Raw genomic sequence first — 23,156 nt, forward strand, 5'->3', positions numbered from 1 at the left:
GCTTTCCAAAAATTGTAGGGCTATATATACATACTCATAAAGCACCGTGGCAAAATACATGGTATCAGACTCTAAAAAAATCTCCACTGTACTTTTCTTGAGTATTGCAGCCCTGTGATCAGACAGAGTGACCTAGAGTCAAATCTAGATGCCAAGTTGCTATGCCACCTTCTAGCCACCAAGCCCTATAACTAAGCTTTTTTTTTTTTTTTTTGGTAAAATTACAGAAGAGAAGCTGTTTGGTAAGATATTTTGTTCTATTTTAGTACCTATGTTCATCTAGGAAAATGGCTGTCACTTGGTTTTCTCACATGCTTATCCCATTTGTCTATGTGTGTGGGTGTGTGTGTAGTGTGTATATGTATGTATAGGGCGAAGTGTCATTGCAGAAACTATTATCCACCCTCACCTCAGTATAGACTTTTCCTGATCTCTAGGAATCTCTATATTGAGTCCACACTGGGGGACATTTGACACTTTCTGGTTTATGCATGCATATATGTTGGCAGTTTGGAATTTATGGAGGCTGTGTTAAAAAAAAAAAAAGCCACTGCCAATATAGTTTGAAAAAAGTTCTGTCTAAACTGATGGGAAGCCTCCTTTTGCCAAGTGTGCAAATATGAAATGGTTCAATTTTATTGGGATAAGACTTATAGATAATAATATAAGGATTGCTAATGTAATTTGCGTAGTCAAAAATTTCGTAAGTGGTCTAATTAACACGGTGATAGGGCCTGCATCAGATGTCAGTCATGGAGATTTCATTTTATGAAAAATTGTGGAATACTTGCTAAATATTTCTTGGTAATCTTTATATTCCCAGCACAGTGTCTGGTATAGAATTGGCACTTAATGAGTAAATTAATGAGTGAATGAAGCTCATTTCTTAGAAAGATTGTTTGAAATGAAGAGATTAAAATGTTTCCTTGAAATAGAAAAGTATATGCATGGCCGTGCTTGCTGTACCACTTTGATTGAGAAGGAAATTGATTTCCCCTGTATTTTTAGAAAGTCACTTAAAAAGTAGTCTCTTCATTAAAAAAAAAATAAAATTATACACATTTTTAATGCCACGTTAGGTTCTGTGTGATTTCTAAAAAGCAGCATATTGGATTTAAAGAAAAAACAAGGTCCCTATTAGCTTCCCTGACAACTGTTATCCCATAGTTTAAAGAAATAACATTTGATACCTTTTACCCACTGTCTACGTGTATGTGTGTTGGGGTTGGGGATGCGGTGGAGAATGATTTGGTGCCAGAGAATCCCTTGGTCTAGATTAATTAAAACAGGATCAAAAAAACTTTCATTTTTCAGAATATTTTTCATTTGTTGGCTTTTTTTCTGTACTGATTTTGCTTAAATTACCTATCAGAGCCAGCACGAATGTGACACTTAGCTGTGATGCTTACCATAAATGGATTTTATATTTAGGAGATCATGTGATTAAGTTCGCTTTATTAGTGATGTAACTAGGAATTCACTATTTAAATTCATCTTGCATAGCAATATTCCTGTTGAATATATTTCCTAATATGAGAATCACAGAAATTTATTAGTTTGGCTTTTGGCCTTTAGTACCTTATTTACAGCTATGCATTTTGAGCTTGCTAATCAGTACCTTAGTATCCTAATTACTCCAGTAATCTTTAATCAAATAGACAAGAGGGGTTTTGAAATCTTTACTGAATGGATTGATAAGGAATCACAGTAGTGGACTGCAAAGTCCCCTCCTCTCAATTTTTAATTCCTTTGTGGAGAGTAGGGATAAATGGTGAATCATTAGTACTGTGACTAAAATTAGTTATGCCAAAAGAATTAAACAAAGGAAAATTTAGGAACAAATTGTAGAATGCCACCAGGGCTAATACTTCATTTGAAATGCTCCATTCAAATTGGAACATGCTTATTTTTATGTTGCTGTAATGATTACCTGTTTTTAAAAATAACCCCATTCCTACCCCTATGGTTAAGATTATAATTCTATATTAAATTCAAATTTCCAAGTTGCTTTGTTTAAGCAAAAGTTGCAGCTAGATATTAAGACTTTCTCAAATGCGGTGGGTTTAAATTGAATCTGAGAGCTGGCAAAGAGCCCATGGCTCAGGAAATTAAGTGACTTCTTTTTTTTTTTTTTGCCAGAGACAGATCCAGGGCTTTGGTTTTCTGATTCCCCCAAATAGTGCATTTTCTACCACACTGTGTTACAGAAAGCCATTTTTTTTTTTTTTTTGAAAATTTGTGATCCTAGAGCATTCGATCCTATTGTTTTTAAATTTGATGCGTAATCCTGGAACTCTTAAAAATTTTGATATATAGCATGAGGCAGGAGTCATGAGAGCTAAATCCAGCCTGCTATCTGTTTTCGTACATAAAGTTTTATTGGGAACATAGTCAGTTCCACTCACTTATATATTGCCTGTGGCATTACAGTATCAGAATGAGTAGTTGCAACGGAGATCATATGACCTGCAAAGCCTAAAATATTTATTACCTGGACCTTTATAGAAAAAGTTTGCTGACCTTTAGTATTAGGTAAGGATGAAATAATTACCTTAAAAAAGTAACACTTTAAATTTGCAACAAATTGTGAGTAAAGAATGCTTTCTGAAAAGGTTAAAAGGCTAGCATATTTTTGAGAGATGTGAATGATCTGTCATAAAGACCTCCCCCCCCCCCAAAAAAAGCCCTACCTGCATTAAAAATAAAATGGAACTAGGTTTTTAAAGAATCTCTGAGCCCTTCGACTCAGATATTCTGGTTGCCAAAATGAAGCCTTTGACTTAAACAGAATTGACTCAAGATGGGAAGTGCTTCAGACTGTCATTTATGTTGTGCTAACCCTGATGGAACTTGAGCACTCACCAGATGTCCTTCTTCTTGTCAGGTGGAATGGATCCAACAGCAAGTGGTAAAAAAACGAACCAAGAGGGATTATGACTTAAGTCGTGCCCACTCTACTTACTTCAACGATCCCAAGTGGCCAAGCATGTGGTATATGGTAAGCTCACCTGGCCTGGAGCTGCGTCATCCAGATTCGTGTTGTGCAGGGAACATCTGTTAGGACTGGAAGGACACAGGAATGGTGCCCAGGGCCTTTTTTCTGTCTCAAGAACTCACTATTTGAGATTGGTCGATGGCCTAAGATTTTTTTCTGGATCTTTTTTGAACTTAGCTCTGTGGTTGTAAGGAGAAAGTGAAGGACATTCCAATTCACAGAATTTGTTTGAGAGCTGCTCTGTACAGTAGCTTTCTAAGTTTGAGCTAGAGGATAGAAAAGTATGCTAATGTGTAGACACCCTTAGGCCTATCAATAGTTGTGTTTATTACCTCTGGTACACAGTTACTCCACCTTGAACCATTCTGGTTAATGGATACTGGCTCTTGGAAATCATTGAAATGGCTCTGCTGGTAAATAACAGATTCCTGACTCATGTCATCTAATGCGTACCTTCTCACTTTAGGTAATAGTTTTTAAAACTGGACTCGGAAAAACTAGTAGTAAAGTGTTTGACTTGTAGCTAGTTCAGTGGTTCAAGCAAAACTTTCGGTGAGGGGAAATGTCCTTTTAATATGTTGGAAAAAGTAACCTACCAGTTCACTTGACATTGCCTCCTCTGAAAATATACTTCTGTAGTCTTAGGATTTTATGTTCATGATCCCTGAGAATTTGATTAGAATATCTTATTTATTCTTAATCATGAAATCCATATGTCACCAGTTTGCTCTATAATCTGCAAAAAGACATTTAGTTTTCTTTTCCTCTCTTTTGAAGATCTTTATTGCTAATTATTGGCAGTATATTTCCCCCTAATGTAACTTTATTTTTTGCAGTCCCTATCCCTGCTTCTTTACAAATCCATAGCATTTTTCATACCTGCCTCATGCTTTCCTGCCTCCTTGCCTTTCTTTCCTTCTGCCTGCAATGCTCTTTCTGCCCTTCTCTACCTCCTCAGGTCAGGATTCTTCCATCCTTCAGAGCCCCGACCTGAGGCTGACTGCTCCAGCTCTCCCATGTCCTCATCTGTCAGCTGTTTTCCTTCCTCTGCTCTCCTGAGCCCTCTATCCCTGTCACTCATGGCATCCTTCACTTAGCACTTTGTTTAAAATCTCTATTACAGTGGAGGGGTCACTTATGTCCACCCCCCGACGCGCGCGCGCGCGCGCGCGCGCACACACACACACGGCACTTTGTTTAAAATCTCTATTACAGTAGAGGGGTCATTTATGTCCACGCGCGCACACACGCGCACATATACACACACACACACACACATCTAACTTAGAATTTAACCTAGCACCTTGCGGTGCTAGGAATTTGTTTATTTGGAGATGCACAAATGCGGCTGGCATTTCTCCCAGTTTACCTTTTCTTAATCTTACCCAGAAGTAAAAGGTTGTTGAAATATTTGGGACCCTAAACAGAATTTTACACAAAGTTGTTTTCATGTACAGGGAAAAATAAAATAGGAGCCATAAAGCTAAAATCAAAGGGAGGTGGGACTCTAAACAGCATTTGAGTAGAAATCACCTGAGGGGACAGTAAGACACTTGACAGCTTGTTAGCTCTAAGACCAAGAAAGAATGAACCACAGGGGAAGGCTTTAGAGTGAGTGTTGGCAGGAGCTAAAGAGCCATGTCTGCACTGACAAAATGATAAGAATGTAATGGGATTACGAGATAAGATGGAAGCAAAATCCCTGTCCTCTCTGTTATTAGGCCAGGGGGAGGGAGACTCTCCTTGCCTTACTTTTCTTCCTGTAAGAAAGAGCCAAATTGCTGTCTGCACATGTATCACTGGACGGTGGAAGTAAAGGGCAGCTTTCCCTGATCCTCTCGTCACTCTGGCAGGGCAGGCTGGGCTCTACTAGGGACCATGCATGGCCAAGCTGTCTCCAAAGGTTTCAGTCCCTGTAGAGCGAAACCGCTTCACTCTCGAGAACCGCTGCGCTTTCTTTGGAAATTCTCTTTCTATATGAAGAAAGGTTGAGGGAAGAGTTTCTGTTTGGCATTTAAAATGTTGGATGTTTTTCAACACATATTTGATAATAATTCAAATAGGTAATATTTATCGAGCATTTACTATGTGCCAGGCAATGTGCTAAATACATTTTTTTCTAATGCAGTACAAACAAAAGTGTGTACGTTAATATTGGCCCTTTTGCAAGAGTGAGGAATCTGAGGCTCGTAACATCTAGCTAATCTGTCTAAGATCACCTCGCCTGGAAGTGGTAGAGCAGAGCTGTGAAACCAGGCTGGCGGATGCCAGTCCCCTGGATTAATGTGGCATCCTGTCCATGCCCTTCTGCTATTTACAAGGCTCTCATAAAGAAGATACTACTCCAGCCTTCCAGGAACGTCTAAGCTATCCTTAGAGACATGGCTAAAACACAAGGCAGGATGGTGGCTGCCATGCAAGATGAACAAAGTATCCTGAGGACAACCACAGTGCTTCAAAGCTTTCTATTAAACAATTACTTTTTCCCTTGATAAAAGGGGTGGGAAATAGTTTACACACTTTATATCTATCTGTCAGGAGTAGTATGACAAAATGAGAGCCAGAACTTCAAATCTGCACACCTGGATTCAAATCCCCATGGCTTCACTGACCATACCCATCAACTATGAGAGTATCTAGCTCTTATGTTTGAGTTTGCTATTGCTGCGTAACAAATCTCATGGGTCCTATAGGACAGGCATTCAGACAGGGCCCAGTGGTGATGACTTCTCTGTGCGGTGATATCTGGGGCTTTAGCTGGAAGATGCAAAGGCTCGACTGGAGCTTGAGGACCCACTTCCAAGACGGCCTGGTCACATGGCTGGCTCCTCTCCACATGAGCATCACCGCAGGGCTGCTTGAGTGACCACTTGGCATGGCTCTGGCTTTCCCCAGAGCAAGTGATTTAAGAGGTTGTTTTGCAGTGATGATGTCTTTTGTGATCTAATTTCAGAAGTCACTGACAATAAACTTCTGGGATTTTCTATAGGTCACACGTATTATATGAGAAGCCTTTAGCACAGTGCCTGACACTAGAAAACCCTCAATAAATCATAATAATTATTCTCCTTTGACTTTTTAATTATAGTACATGCTACTTCCTTTTTATTTATTCTTTAATTTGCTACTAGTCAAAGTAGAGTGGGATCGTAGTCCAGTAGGTACTCTTCAGAACACCCTAGTGACACATCAGTGAGGCAAGGTGGTTTGTTTCCTCCTCCTTCCTTTGTCTGAGCCCTGGGCCCTGGTGCAGCATTTCTGAGGGCTGCTTGGCGAGTCTCCACATGGTCCCGCCTTCAGCTCGTTAGCCCGGTCCTGGTCCTGTCATTCGATATTTATCACAGGCGAATGGAGATTAAAGAATGGCATGAAGTGTGCCTGAATGTCTCTTTTAATTAATTTAAAAGCTTTGCCTCTGTCGCTCCTCCCCTTGGAGACTGGTGTGTGAAACCATTATGTCTAGCCTTCAGGGTTGGGCAATATATTTAGGGAAATGTGCACTTACAGAGTTTGTTATGGAGATGATGGCTATATAATTACTCTTCTGCCCTGAGACACTGCTCAGGCTTCCAGGAGGCAGGAGGGCCCAATCCTAGAAATAGAGCTCACATCTCATTGCATTGATAAACTTCTGCATCTACTTTTTGTCAGGCATGGTAGCCAGCACCGAAGATGTAGAAAAACATGATTTGTGCTTCCTAAGCAGATCAGTAAAGCAGGAGAGGAATATGTAAGTGTCAATGAAAGCTTGCTGGGCAAAAACGAGCCCTCCTAAATGTTTCTCTGCGATCATGGGCATATGTGCGGCCCTTGCTCCTTGGGCTTTGGGTTTTAATTTTTGCTTGCTGGTTTGCTTCTTCCATTAAAATATCCTGAATAGCTTAACATATCCAAGCTTGGGCACCACTCTGAGAGATTCTTTGAGTCTTGGTACGGAGTAGGGCTCAGGCAGTGGGATTTCTTCAGAACTCCCTAGGTGATTCTGATGGGCAGCCAGGATGAGAAGTACTGCAGCCAGGAATCCTGTTATTGAGTGCCCGAGTCTAGGATGTGCTAAATGCTCAATAAATGCTAATCAAATAAATAGATGAGTAAACTGGAATAAAAGCAAATCTGTGATAATCGCCATAGTAGAGAAAATACTTGCTCACATTTATTGAATGCTTAGTATGTGTCTTAACATTTTGCCAGACTTTTATATGTATTATCTTATTGCCAGCGTTTCATTGAGTTAGTAACTATTATTATCTTCACTTTACAGATGAGGAAATTAAAGCATAGACAAGTTACATACCTTGGTCAAACTCACACCAGTTACCAGGGGCAGATCCTGGTATTCAAACCTGGTGTTTGGAGTGAGTCACTCTCACTCCAAAGGCTAGCTAGACTTCCAACTCATACATCCCTGGTTCTCAAACTAGCAGGCATCAGAATTATCTGGAAGGATTACTGCCCCGCTTTGAATGACCCCCAGCAGAGATCTAGGAATTTGCATTTTTTAACAAGTTCACAGTTGATGCTGAAGCTAGGTTCTGGGGACTCATTGGAGATCTTACTGTGCTACCATACTTTAAACATGAGGTTGATGTGAACACGGCTGGCTTCTATCTTCCCATTAGCAGCTGAAGGCAGAAGGGTTTGTAAGTCTATGGGACATTTTAAAGCACACTTGGCCAATTTATCTTGTTTTTCGTACTCTTACACCTTTTACTTACGGATAAAATGTTTTATCTGGGAAGCTGGAAGCTTTAATATGAAAAGATATTTTCACTTTCTTTGCATGGATTACTCTTGGCTTATGTATTTCAAGATGTTCCACAAACAAAGGATATCTGATGGGAAAGGTAGTGAAGACCTGGCCAAGGTAGTGAAGACTTTGGGAACTCAGTGTAATAGAAGTGATTTTAATAGACCATTTTGACACTACTACAGAAAATTCAATTTGACTCTAGAGACTGTGAGGCTAAGTAAAACGCCTCCTCAAGGTCCTGGGAATGGTGATCAAGCAAATTCAGGGAGTTAAGTATTTTTAAAATTATTATAAAATATTTAAAACATACAAAAAGTTTAAAGAATACCACAAATGCCTGTCCACTCACCCCCAAGCTAAGGAATAGAAAACATTTATCTACCTACCTACCTATACCTACCTACCTAACATTGAAGCCCCACATGAGCCATATCCTGTGTACCTTCATCCCTACAGAGTTAGCACAGATGCTGGATTTGAAAAAGAATTCCGCTTGTTGGCAGAATGCTTCTCTTTCTGGGAGAGGTTATTCAGTTTAGAAGAGATTAACATTTTTTGAAATCATCATATAACACATTCATAGATGAAATTCAACACTTGAGCTATTGATGAAGTACCATGAAGACAACCTGGAAATACAACTTGGATGAAAAATTAAGTTTAATAGAAAAGCTTTTTTATTCCTTCGGTCATGTAAATATTTTATTGCTTAAAGAAATTGGTGCAGTATTGTGTGGTATTTCCTGTCTAACAGTTGAGAACTAATAATATTTTGGAGAAGCCATAGTAAATAACTTAAAAAAAAATTAGCCTACTTTATGGAAAGACAAGCTCAATTTAAAAGAGAAAAGTAAAGGACTCGGGAAATCTCACTATTTGACTTTCAAACTCTAGTGATTAGTATGACTAATATCCTTAACTCATCATCTTAGCACAGTAGAACTTTTTTTGCAATGAATATTGGGTGGCCTATTTAATATGCATTATTTAAAGCCAGGCTGTAACAAATGGGCTTCCTTTTTGATACACTACCTCAGATTTCATGAAAGCTCTCTGGGTGGTTTTTCTGAGGGGGAAAAAAGAAATCATATTTGTCCATCAGCAGAGTGAAAATTAGCTGAGTTCGGCTATGCATGTGGGACATAGCTGCCAAAAACTATGAACTAGCTAGTATAGTAATTGCGAAAAATGATTTTAAGCCACATGGTTCTTTCTCAGCCAACTGGATGGTATTCAGTACTCCAAGAGTTTGAAGTATTGCTGTCTCTCTGGTTGGCACACATTTTCCCAATGATTTATACTGTCATTTGACTCTAATAAAATTTGGTGGAGTTTGTGGCATTATTGTCCTGGCAGCTTGGAAATCATCCTTTTAAAACACCCTGCTTAGCTGTTTTAATTGAAAATGCAACATGGTGCAAATCTGCAACCATGTGGCACATCTTGATGTGAGCAGGAGGCCTTCTGAGAAAGGACAGACTCCAGCCAGGCAGCAAATGATTTACTGGTAGGAACTACTGGGAGTTGAGATGTGGTTTTGTCATACTAGTATTTGCTTTGAACTAGTTCTGTGTCCTGTAGAAAGGTATTTTAGCTCTCTCAACTTTAGCTCATCTGAAAAAATGAGGATTCTGGATTAGATACTTTCTTAAATTTATTCCTGCTTTAACTGTCACATGGCAAGTTAAACTGGGTATTTAGTCTAGGGAGAATTTATATCACCAATGGGCCCCTGTCTCGATTTCCAGCTCAGACCCACCCCACGAGCTCACAACTACGGTATACCATGCTTTTGTTTCATTACGACTTCAAACTCAGTACATCTCCTATGTTGGGGGTCCCCAAGACCACCCCCAGATTTGGTGCTTCACTAGGAGGATGCAACGTGATTCAGCATATAGCTGTACTTGTGGCTATGATTTATTTCAGTGAAAGGATACAACACAAATCAGCAAAAGGAAAAGCTACATGGGGTGGGACCAGAGGAAACCAGGCTTGAGCTTCCAAGAGACTTCTCTCAGTGCAATCACATAGAAAGCACTTAATTCCTCCAAATTGTGACAACATATGTGGGCAGCTCATTAGAGACTCAGCGCTCAGGGTTTTTATGGGGGGCGGGGGGTCATATAGGTACTCAGTGCCTTCCATGAACCAAAATTACAGACACTCAGAAGGTTTTCAGCATAAACCGTATTGTTTGCATAAACAGTTTAAGCACAGTGTGACATTCTTATGAGAGAATAGTGAGAAACCCTCCACATTCACGTTCCTCCCCACATTCAAGATACCAGCCAAAGGTATTTAGGGGGCCAAACACATGAGTGGCTGGGTTGGAATAATAGCGCCTCCTTTTTTAAAATGTTGTATTCACCGAATGAATAATACCAAGAAAAATACTCAAGGGATAACTCCAAGGAATAGCAAGCTTGAATCCCAGGTATGGTCCATATTTGTTTTGCAGTCTGGAAAATCTCAACTGAATCAAAGTTCCTATGAGACGGATGTTTATTCATACATGCATACATGCTTGTATTCGTTCATTCATATTTAGCAGAGATTTATTTTTTCCCCCGGTGTTTACAGTGTTCCTGATACCAAGGATAAAATAGTAAATGGTACCCTATTTTTAATGATGAGTAAGTGGAGAATTTTATGGACAGAAGTTTGGTTAATTTTAGTCAGTTTGCCTAATCAGTTGATGATAATTCACTGAGGGTACCATAGCAGAACCCTAATTGGAGCTTCCTGATTAACTCATGATGATTATGATAATTTCATGTGATTTCACTGTCCCACGTGATGTTTGTGATAGAAGTCAGTATATTAGGAATAAGTTAACCTATAATTAACTAGTCAAAGTGCTTCTAGAAGAGGCCAGTAATTAATGATCCACTTGGAAAAATTACTTCAGATAATATTCATTCTTGCCTGGTACAAATTATTACAACCTTTATGAATTTCTTTAAGCAAAATATAACTTCTTATATACTGGTAATTTATCTTCTAAGCTTTACTTTCAAAGAGCAAAAATATGTGGGTAGTCTGGTCTTTTGGGCCTGACTCTAACATGAGGGGTCTGTTAACAGAAACAAAGTTGTTTTTATCAAAAGTTTAGTCATGATTTTTTAAAAATTAGTAACTCATTTTCTGTTGGAGGGCAGATAGCATTGACCTTTGAGCTTACTTAATCTGTGATTGTCGTTTTAACATGTTGATTCAAGTTTTTTTAATCAAACAGTTTCTCTGAATTCCTCATTTTTTATTTACTTTTCACCCAGTATTCAAGTTAGTTCTAGTGATCAAGGCACATTTTTGGGCTTATTTTAACCTGTTTCTCTGCCAATAAGTAGGGTTCTTAATAAGTACTCAATAAATGTTTGTTGATAGAAAGCGAGAAGAGAATTAATCATTTAGACTTCCTCGTTTTTCAGATTCACAGAACTGAGTTTGACTATTCCTAAAAGATGATGGTGTCTTCAGATATCCTGTGTTAAGAATTCAAATTCTAAAAATTATGAGATGGAGGCATTTGGCATGCTGTTTTTCCTTAATTTTGGTTGACAGTGATCTTGGCCAGGAAATTAATGGAGTAAAAGAAACGATTCTTACGATCCAGTGAAGAGAAGAATCCAAAAGAAGAAAATGCCTAAATTGCCTGAGGAGGAGAAAGAAAGAAATATCTTCAGATTGCACATGAACATCAATAGGATTTTTCCAATTTCTCAAATGTAAAAACACAGATATTTGGTAGACTGTCTCAGCCTAGGGGCTGAGATTCCAGGCTAGCAACAGATAATCTAGTATGCAAAAGGTACAAATTGAAAGGGCGGCTGCACCCCAGATGAAGTCAAATTATAGTGAGACATGTAGACGAAAACTATAAATTCCAGAAATAGGATTTGATTACTTAATTGCATAGGTCAGAATCAAAATTGGGTTTATAATGCAGAGGTGCTGTTCTTGATAGTGGATCAAGTAAAAAAATGCATTCGCTGATTATTTTCTTGATTAGAAGGAGAAGAACCTGATAAGAAACCTAATTTCTTCCTTTATACCAAAGGAAAAAAAAATCAGTTTGGGTAGTGTCTATTCAAGTATTTGGTACAAGATTTATAGAATATCTTGACTACATGGCAGAAATGTAGCTTTTTTGTCTTTCTTTTTTAGTTTCCCAGTTGAGTTGAAATTTGACCCTTGTAAAAAGCCTGCTGGAATGGAAGTTCTGATTCCGACATGCCAAATTAGCATGTCTGAAACAAAGAAAAGAAAATTATGTCCAGGTAGCATAGGACTGTGTTCTCCTAATGATCTCTTTGCATGGTTTCCTGAAAATTAAATTAGTAACTTAAAAACTTGATATTTGGGTTTGTTACCTAGTAATAGAGAAACTATCCTTATCTTGCAGTGAACTAAAAGAAATTCAGCGTATCCCTCAGCAGCAATAAGTTAAACATAACAGGTTTACACAATATTGTTTTAGATTATTCCTGTTCTGCTGAAATGTTTTATACACCCATTCTCATTTTTTCTTTGATTCCTGTGCTCTTTGATTCCTGTGCTCTGTAATCCAGGCCCTCTGCTTCACATCCATTCACACAGGCACACAGAAACAAATGTTATGTGTTTTTGCAATTAGTGTTTTGAGTCAAGTGTTCTTTCAGAAAAAGGTATAGGGGGAAAAAAACTCATGGGCCACCAAATTGGAATGGACCTGAAAAATAACTTGATTCAAGCCCTCAGCTCATGCTTGATACCCACCTTGTACATTTTCTGTAGCTGGAAACGTGCTCTACTTAGCCTGTTCTTTCTGTAATAAACAGTTCTCTTCAAAAGCACTTCCTTGTGCTTTATCAGAAACTTATGTCCCTCTCACTCTACACACTCCCCCAGTCTAATTTCCAGGTTAAGGATCACGTCTGATCCCTATTTTATCAGCTTTCACTGTAAATAAATACTTTAGAAACTTTGTGGAAATTTAAAGCAAAAGTAGGGAGAATAATATAATGAACACCCATGTCTCCACCACCATCAATAATTATTGGTTCAAAGACAATGTTTTTTCATTTATTGCCCCCTCCACTCTGATTATATTAAAGGAATTTACATACTTCGTTTTATTTCATCCCTGAATGTTATAGTATGTATCTCTATAAGGACCGTTTTTCTCATGGTAAAAAAATCACATCACTTTTTATCACTTATAAAAAATTAATGATTTCTTTATATTATCAAATATCCAGTCAGTTTTCAAATATTTCCTATTGTCTTATAATTTTTTCTTTGAGTTAAGATCCAAATAAGGCTCACACATTATGATTAATTGCTATATCTCTTAAATTTCTTTTATTCTGTAGATCACCTCCAATTTTTTTCCTTTGAAAATTTTTGATTGAAGAATCTAGGATATTTTAGAACTTCATGTGGTCTAGATTTTGGTGACTGCATTCTCTGGAGTTAATTTAGCATGTTCTGTTTCCAGTATTATCAGCACATTGGTAGATAGTAAGAGCTAAAGGCTCGATCGCATTCAAGTTTGTTTTGAGAGCATGAAGGTGAGACTCCTTCTTTCCTAGTTGGTGTGTGTCCTTCCATCAGGAGATAGATACAGCATTCGCTTGTCTCTCTGTGAAATTAGCAACCACCGTTGTGTAGATCCTTTATTCATTCGAGTTTGCAAAATACTGATCCTTCTGTGATTTTTTCCTTCATTTTTTGGCTGGAATTTTTTCATTTCGTTCAGTTGCAATCGATATTAAATAATTTGTATTAGTCTCAGGTTACAGCATAGTGGTTAGACATTTATATCGTTTATGAAGTGATCTCCCCGATAAGTCTAGTGCTGACTGGGCACTATCCGTAGTTATTATATTATTGACTAAATTCCTTATGCTGTACTTTACATCCCTGTGACTATTTTGTAACTACCAATTTGTACTTCTTAATCCCTTCACCTATTTCACCCAACTCCCCAACCCCTCTCTCATCTGGTGACCATCAATTTGTTCTTCGTATCTGTGAGTCCATTTCTGTTTTGTTTGTTCTTTTATTTTGTTCTTAAGATTCTACATATAAGTGAAAACATACAGTATTTGTCTTTTTCTAGCTGACTTCTTTCACTTAGCATAATACCCTTTAGGACCATCCATGTTGCTTCAAATGGTGAGATTTTATTCTTTTTTTTTTTTTTTTGACTGAGTAATATTCCATTGTGTGTGGGAGAGGGCATGTCTTTATCCAGTTGTCTACTGATGGGCACTCAAGTTGCTTCTATATCTTAGCTATTATAAATAATGCCGCAGTAAACATAAGGTTACATATATCTTTTCAAATAAGTATTTTAGATTTCTTCAGATTAATACCCAGAAGTGGAATTGCTGGGTCATAAGGTAGTTCTATTTTTAATTTTTTTGAGGAATCTCCATACCGTTTTCCATAGTGGCTGCACCGATTTACAATCTCACTAACAGTGTATGAGAATCTCCTTTTCTCCACATCCTCGTCAACACTTGCTGTTTGTTGATTTATTGATGATACCATCTGACAGGTGTCAGGTGATCTCACTGTGGTTTTAATTTGCATTTCTCTAATGATTAGTGACTTGAGCATCTTTTCATATTTCTGTTGGCCATCTGTATTTCCTCTTTGGAGAAATGTCTGTTCAGGTCCCCTGCCCATTGTTTAATTGGATTGCTTGGTTTTTTGGTGTTGAGTTACATGAGTTCTTTATGTAGTTTTGGGTATTAACTCCTTATCCTATGTATCTTTGGTGAACATCTTCTTCCAGTAGGTAGATTTTTGATGGTTTCCTTTGCCGTGCCAAAACTTTTTAGTTTGATGTAGTCCCATTTGTTTATTTTTTCTTTTGTTTCTCTCGTCAGAAGAAAAATATCAAAAAATACATATGTATTACTATGAGCAGTTTCAAAGAGTTTACTGCCTATGTTTTCTTCTAGGAGTTTTATGGTTTGGGGTCTTACATTTAAATCTTTAATCCATTTTCAGTTTATTCTTGTATATTGGCTGAAATTCTTTAATAAAGAGGGATTTCTCATCAATTATTTGGTATAATGAGGTATAGTTCCTCCAGGAAAGAATTAATGCTGAATTCTTTCATTTATTAGGGGTTACTCCTCTGGCATTCACCAAAAACTACTAATGAGGGTTTTTTTTTATTATTATTAAAAATTTATCGATTTAAATATATATGATGTTACATTTCATTGAAATTGTAAACCTATTCTTGCTTAAATTACCCCATCTTCAATCAGTGAGAACCCATTCAAATTAGCTCCTAGGTCGTTTTGATATGACTTCAGGATTCTTGTTCTGGCATGACAAGTCGTCCTATATCTGTATATTTCTTTTTCCAAGCATGGAATCAACCATTTCTTCATAAACTCCAAGTTATTTTTTTTTTAAATTGGTATTTAGTGGATGTGGTTCCGTAGTATAGCAGTTAGCACATCTGCTTTACACACAGAAGGTCCTAGGTTCACACCCCAGTAGAGCCCTGGTTTATGGTCTACGGCCATGCCACCCTGAACAAGCCCAATGTCTGATCTCGTGAAGCTAAGCAGGGTCGGGCCTGGTTAGTACTTGGATGGGAGACCACCTAATATGAGTGTTGAGATTCTCATTATTATCGGGTTAGTCTTTAGGCCTTTTTAGTGAACATATTTGGAAATATATATTACACACACACACACACACACACAGATATTTCCATTTTAAAATCCAAAATACAGAGTTTATTTACCCTCATCAGTTACATGATGAAAATCCTGTTCTCAATGACACCAACAAAATTTCTCATTGGTTTATTTCACACTATATGTAACACTATCTCATAATAACAATACTACCACCAGCACTATGATAACTGCAGTCAGTTTCAATTGTTTATACTTCTTTTTGTCCTAAAAAATATGTCCCACACATGTCACATAGTCAAATTATTTGTTTGAAATTACTTTGAAATATTTCTCTTTCTACAAACATTTTTAAATGGCTCTCATGCTGCCCCAGAATCTTCTCAAGATTAACCGTCCTCAGTTCTTTAAAAATAAAAATCATATATTACATATATTACATATTACATGGTTTTAAGTCTATTCTTCCATCATAGTTGTTCTTTCTATCAACATATTTTAGTTTATTTCACATTCCACACTCATTGGAAGAATAGAAAATATTACAAGGACATGCATTGCTTTAGCTTGTCCAGGCAATAGATGGAGAGGAGCAAAACCATCTGTTTCAACAACCTGATGCCCAGAAATTAATATTCTGTTTAAGGGATGATATTAACTCCACAGTAGCATATAATTATTTCCCTTAATGTGCCTACTTTGGAAAAGTGTGTTAAAACTTGTCATTCTTTATTAGTTTGAAAGATGAGGTAAAACAGGACTAGAAACATTTCTAATTGTAGAAATTGCTTTTGTCAAAGAAAATGAAAGATTAAAGAGCTCTGTAATGATCAAACCCGATTTATTCTGGACAAGTAAAAGGGAATGTGCAGTGAACAAATCATTTAAACTAGTTGTATATACTAATGAGCACTGAATTAGTTCTATCCTCCCTGGACTTAAGAACTAGGAGGTACCACTGACTGCTCAATAAAGTATTAATTCAATGTGTAGCGGAAGGGAAAATGAAGGAAAGCAACAAGAAATGTAATTAGCATAGGAAAAAGTAAATTGGTAATGATTTTATTCATTCAACAACATTTACCGAGCTCCTATATATCCCGCATAATTCACCCTGCTGGAGACACAAATACAAAAATGTTGCATACTCTGCTCACTAGCCAGGTCATAGGCAAGCTGGGAAATAGCTAACTTTCTGTAATTTCTAACTGTAGAATAGGCTCGCACAAAACTCCTGTGAGACCCCTGCAAGTATATTTAAACTTTTTGATATTGAGTTATAATCTCTGGTTTGACTACCTGGAGCTCTAATTCCTAATGTGGAACGTAAGTGATACTGAAATCAAGTGATGATGTGTGACAATATTTCTTTGCAGGCAAATGAATGATTTCCACAGTTATACCAAAAATTTGTTTTTCATGGAACACTACTTCTAAGGATTGTTAATAGGCATCTCCAAAGTTAAGTGGCTTGGTACATACTGGTTTGAACAAACTTAAAAAGATTTTGCTACAGGACTTCTCAGAGCCTCTATTGTCCTAAAATGCTTTTTGAATTGATGAGAGAGGTATGTAAATGTAAGCAAATAGTTGTTTCCCTAATTTATTTGTAAAATGATTATTTTAAATGGAATATTGTTTCAACTGAGATTGTTTGAGTTTTAAGTGACCAGAAACTTCAATCAAAACCGGGGGAAGGAAAAAAAAATAGTGGGAGGAGTGAGGGAATTTATTGGCTCACGTAAGTCCAGATTGGCATGCCTTGCTTGATCAAGACAGCAAAGCAAGTCTCCAGGAGCCCAGTTCTTACTGCCACCCAGTGTAGCTCTGATCTCTCTAAATTGTTGATTTCATTCTCAAATAAGCTTTCTGCCTGTGGTTGCAAGATAGTGGTCAGTAGTTTCTAGTTCACATCTAACTGAAAAATAAGAGCCCTTGCTTTGATATTCTGAGAAAAAATGGGGGTGAGGGGGTATACTTTCTTTTTTATCTCTCCTCACCTCCTTCTCTATTCTGTTTTTTTGACTACTGAGCCTCATCTGTCATGTTGTATACCGTTGGGACAAAATGATTTAAAGAGAGAGTAATTAAGAGTTCACAGAGAAGTGCGAGCCACCTCATCAGAAATCTTGGGGTGTGGATCATTGGGACATCATTGTCACATGTTTTCACGGGCAGAGTAAAGACAGCTTTAGATTTAAAAAAGCCCTCACCAGATGGCTTTAAAGAAGAGAGAGCTGGCATGCTGCCTCAGCAAGGGCATAATGTCCAAAGGGCAGCGGGTGGTCTGAAGGGCAGGGCACTGACGTGACTTCCACTTGGCTCCTGGTGCTGCCAGATGCCAACTTCTCTCCCGGATCATCTTGAAGTCTGTCATTCTGGCATGAGCTCTATGCCCTGTGCCCTTTGGGACCTAACCCTTTGATAATTTTTTTTCAGCTGTGCCTGGAATATTTTCTCCCCAGTGTTTGGTTTTGATAAATTTAAAATCTACAGAAAAGTTAAAAGAATAGTAAGAACACATACATTTTATTAACCTGAATTTACCAAAAGTTAATATCTCTCTTTACATACAAACACACACACAGACATACACACACACATGCACACACACACTCACACTTTTTCTCTTTGAATTTTGAAAGTAAGTTGCAGACACTGTAAAAATGCATCCCTAAATATTTTAAGATGCCTCTCCTAAGAATATTCTCCTATATCACCATAATACCATTCTGACTTCTAACAAAGTTAATAGTGATCTTATCCAATTTACTGTCTATATTCAGATTTCTCCAGTTGACACAAAAATATTTTTACAGACCTATCCCTTTTGATTCAGATTCATACATTGCCATTATTCATTCCACTGTGTTATCTCCTTTAATCTAGAAGAATTCTCTTACTTTTTACGGGTATTGGGAGTGGGAGTTGGGAATGGTAGAGAGTGGTCTTTATGTTGATTTCAGTGAGTCCAGGCTGGTGGTTTGTAGAATAGCTCACAATTTGGATTTGTTTGGTGATTTTTTCAGAACTATAGGAGGGATTAAACATTTTTGATAACAAAAGCTACCCAGGTGAGTTTGTACTCTTTTCAGTGCTTCATATCAGGAGGTAGCATGTTAGAAGTCCCATTGGTGATGTTACATTTATTTACTTTGTTGGTTGGGGTATCTACTGAATTTCTCCAATATAAAGGTACATTTTGTCTTTTGAGTTAATAAGAAATTTTAGAGGTAATATTTTGAGACTTACGAATTTCATATTCCCTGTCAAATTTTCCCCAAGATTTTGGCATCTATAGATGATTCCTAAGTTAACCATTAGATCAGTGGTTGCAAGATAATTTTCTAATTCTGTAATCTCCTCTTCACTCTTCTTCCTTTTAAATATCATTATGAGCTCATGGATTCTTTTCAAATGCAATGACTCATTACTTACATTATGCCTTCTTGGTTCTTAAATTGTCCCAAGTTTGATGAGTAGGTGACCTTTCAGGCTGACTCCTGTGTCCTTTTGAGAAGTCTCCAGTCATGCTCAGCACTTTCTCCTTTATGGTACAACAAATGTTCACCTTGTATTTTCTCTGCTTCATACCTAGAAATAGCCATTTCTCCAAGTAGATGATTTCTTTCATTGAGGAGTGATATTTAAAAGTCAAGATTTTGGTGGGAAGGGTGTCCTAGGTTCTAGGCCCCTTTCAGTGGGCAGAGCCTAGGTTACATAGCTGGAGTTCGTAGTAGCACCTCCCATTCCAATCCAATAGCCCAGCTTCTTCCTCTTAACCCATTTCATAATTCTATATTCTCCCTCTGACAGTGAGCATAATAGTTCTCATCAATGTTAATAAATTTACTACCATACACACAAAAGAGTATTGGAATTAATATGCCGATATCACTACCAACAACAAACTTACTTATATAAAATTCAAGATTTCTTTTTGTTCTTAGACTTGATCTCCTTGAGGTAATGCAGTCAGAATACTTGAATCAAATGTTTGAATACTTTTTTCCCTCTTTGATTATATTATTTAATACACAGGTTAATAGTTAATTTGTTTGTTCTGTCCACTTTTAGAGCTCCCTCCCTCATCTTTATATTTTTAATTTTATTAATTTAATTTTAGTTTGGAATATGTAAAATGTATGGTTCAAAATAAAATATATAGAATACTATAAATGCATTTTTTTCCTTTTTGCTTTTCTTGCTTAATAGACCTTGGATATCACTTCATATTGGTTCATGGAGACCTTTATTCTTTTTTTTACAGTCGTTGTGGGAGAGTTGCCAAATTTATTTAGACATCTGATGAATGTGTCATTACATTGCTTCCAATATTTTGTTTTTACAAATAACTTCATACCGAGTAACCTGGCGCATATATTTTTGTGTGGTGTTGGAGGTATATTTTCAGAATAAATTTCTAGCTGTTGAATTGCTCAACAAAAGGTAGAAGCAATTTTTTTTTTATTGGATTGTGCCTAACTCCCACTGAACACAGGCGAGAACAGTTTTCATTCCCATCAAACCATGTTTGAGAGGGCCTGTTCCTCTCCCCTTCTCGTGTTGTCACTTCTTGAATTTTGGCTAGTTTCATAGGTGAAAAATGGTATTTCTGTGTATTTTATCTGATACCAGAATCATAATGCGGGCTTTTCTATCATTTACATTACCCTAATCCTTTTTTCTTGGACATTTGAATTACTTTATTAGGAGTTCGAGTCTTACTTATTATTCAATTTTAAGGCATTTTTTTTTTTTTTAGTGGAGAGATTTAGGCTCATTTACATTTATAGATATGACCAAAAAGTCTTAACTCTGTCATATAATTTTCTACATGTGTGTGTTTATGCATGGCTTGTGATTTGTATTACTTTTACTGTGTTTCACTATGTGGTTTGTTTTTGCTGTTTTAAAATCATTTCTTTTGACTTTTGGGGAGGCTCATCTTATATTTTAGTGTATGTTACGATGACTTTTATATCCTCTCAGTTCCTTTTTTCTCACTTAGGCTTTTATATTTGGTTTATCAGCTTTAAACAATGTCCTTTGACTCTTACCTATCCAACTGTTCATCAAGTTATTCTATTTTACCATTTCCATTTCTTTTCTCCTTCCATTTTAAGGCTATTATTCCTATTTTGTCAGAACACATAACATGTACTTACTCTTCTTCCACCCTTGTTCCCACCTTTGTTTTATTCTTAGATTTACAATTAAATATATTTTGTGCTCACTGTTCTTTTGCCAGTCATATCTTCGTGGGAAGAAGCACATCCTCTGTAAGACTGCTTGAAAAGGGCTTGCAAGTGCAGTATTCTCTGAGTTCTTAATTATATAAAATATTTCCTATAGTTTTGATACTTGAAGGATACCTTAGTTGATATTTCTCAACATGTAAATGACTTCTTTTGTTTTAGTTTTAGTCCAGAGGCCCAGGGGACATTTTTCCTTTAAAATGTACATTAGGTCTTTGAATGACATTTTGTTCAGCGTTGTTTTATTATAACATTAATGTGATTCCAAGAAACTTAACTCTTATTTATGTCAATTAGTCAATGGTAAAACTGGTTTCATTATTCGTCATTTCACTTTACGTCATTTCACTTAACGTTGCAGAACCTATCAATGATGCTAAGTGAGGACTTTGTACTGTTAAAAATTGACACCGTGTTAAGTATATTGGATCTCTTTTGCCTTTTTTCTTTATTAGTTACTTGCTGTGGGATCCTTTTGACCTCTACTTCGTTTTTTGTCCTTTTTATATATTTATGCCTTTCCTCAGTGCTCTTGATTATATTTTCAATTGAATCAGTTCTCTCTTGGACACATGTTAGTTTTTATTTCTAATATAATTTGGTTTTTGATTTATTTCCAGTGTTTAGTCAACCCTAGCTTTACATCATTCTGATTTTTTTGTGTGTCCATATATGTTTAAATATTTTTAATTTGAGCTTTATTTTCATATCTACAGGTTCTATTTTAGTGTACTTCATTTAGGTGTAGGTGTTGTGTTACAGTTGGTTTTTTGCAGATTTTTGAGCAGAATTTCTATAAGCTGAAATATTTTGATTCATTTTATATTTTGTTCTTAATAGAAATGTTGAATGGATATTCGTCTACTGATTTCCATTCATTTTGAAATGTTTTATTTTCTTAGACCATTAATAGCAGTTGTATGTAGAAAGATGTGGGAGTTTGGATGACTTATTAAGTTTTATAGCTCTAGAGTGTACTGGTTTGGTATAGTAAAGTTCATTTGTTTTTGTAAATGTTTTTGGAGGAGTAAGGGAAGAGTAGTTGGTCTTCTGATTTTGCGATTCTCTTTTTCCTTATTTTGCATTTTCTTTCTTTTTTAACTTTATTTTTTCATCTTTTCCCTTTCTACTTCATCAAGTCTTCAAGGAGTGCCACTTCCAAGTTGCTCCCTCTCCCCCTAGAAATGGTACCTTCCTATGACTGCTGTCTCTGCTCCTTTGCACTTTGAGCTCTGTCCAGTTCTTAGATGTGTTCTCAGTACCTCCCTGAAGATGGAGCTTTCTCTTTATTTGTTCTACCACCATCAGGATTCTGCTCCCTCTTTACTTCTCTGCTCAGTCTGCCTAACTTCCTGCTCTAGAGTGCGACCCAATGCTGTTCCTGATAGATGAGTGTTTTTCTCCTATTTGTGTGTAATTTGCGGTTCATTGTATTTTTTTTGTCCTAGTTATGGTGTGGATATGTTGTCAACATTTTAACATTTTCTCCTTGTTTGATCTATATGGTTTTTTTTAAAAAGATGCATGGACAGGTTAAGATTTAGGTGGTTTTCATTTTCCTGTTGGAACCAGGATTAGATTCTCCAGAGCCTATTATGAATGTGAAGAAAATGAAGCACTACATCTTTCCTTCTCTTTGCATTCCTACTCTAACAATCTTAATTCTTCCCTAAGAAACAGATGCAGTTGGTTAAACTAGGAGATATCATAGTCCATAACAGACAAATTGTTATCATTCCACAAAGTTACCTTCTGTTAGACTGGTGGTACTAAAAGTTGCCAGATTTAGTACATAAAAATACAGGACACCCTGTAAAATTTGAATTTTAGATAAACAATAGATAATTTTTTGTATAAGTATGTAAAGCAAGCATTGACTGATGGCTCTGGCTGAGGGCCTTTTTTCTCTTGTAAGGAAATGCCTTTGGTGACTTCTCCTTTCTTTCTGCTTGGGATATGAGAGATATAATTATAGGGAGCCGTGACAGTTATTTTGCAACCAGGAGACATTTTCAGAGGACAAAGGTCAGCTAAGCATGGTGACTGAGAAGGTACAAAGAGTCTTTTTCCTTAATGGTACCATGAAGGTGCCGCACCAAACTTGGAGTCGCCTACTTCCTGATTTCTTGAGTGATAACTGCCCTTTCTGACTATTGATCATTGGATTTTCTTTTCCTTGCAGTTGAAAACCTCCTAACACAAACTCCTTCTCACGAGAAATTAACATCAGCAATTTGTAGATCGAACCCATCTTTTTAATGGAAGCGTTATTTTTTGTTTTAATGAGTCTTTTGCATATAATGCTGTCACTTTATTGTTCACTGTGCCCTTTCTTTCCATCTACTGATAACAAGGTATTGGAGAATGAAATGGAAAGGGGTAGGTCTTTCTGCCTTGCCGACTGAGCAGCTATTCAGATCTCTGCAACTCCAGCATCCTTCAACATTTTCTTTACTTTTTCTACTTTGGAAAGCCATATCCTAAATCATAGGTGGAAACATACC

The 23,156-nt window shown here is 36.9% G+C and overlaps 1 protein-coding gene across 4 annotated transcripts in view; it reads left to right on the forward strand.

Moving 5' to 3' along the window:
• Positions 1-23,156, forward strand: part of PCSK5 (proprotein convertase subtilisin/kexin type 5) — a 404,343-nt gene that overhangs the window by 78,144 nt on the left and 303,043 nt on the right. For all 4 annotated transcript variants that reach the window (XM_006918450.2, XM_015594534.2, XM_025051431.1 and 1 more), the window contains exon 3: positions 2,885-2,998. In XM_006918450.2, the coding sequence (XP_006918512.1) occupies positions 2,885-2,998 (114 nt within the window). The remainder of the gene's footprint in view (positions 1-2,884; positions 2,999-23,156) is intronic.

Source organism: Pteropus alecto, unplaced genomic scaffold (genome assembly GCF_000325575.1).
Source record: "Pteropus alecto unplaced genomic scaffold, ASM32557v1 scaffold95, whole genome shotgun sequence".
Taxonomy (NCBI): domain Eukaryota; kingdom Metazoa; phylum Chordata; class Mammalia; order Chiroptera; family Pteropodidae; genus Pteropus; species Pteropus alecto.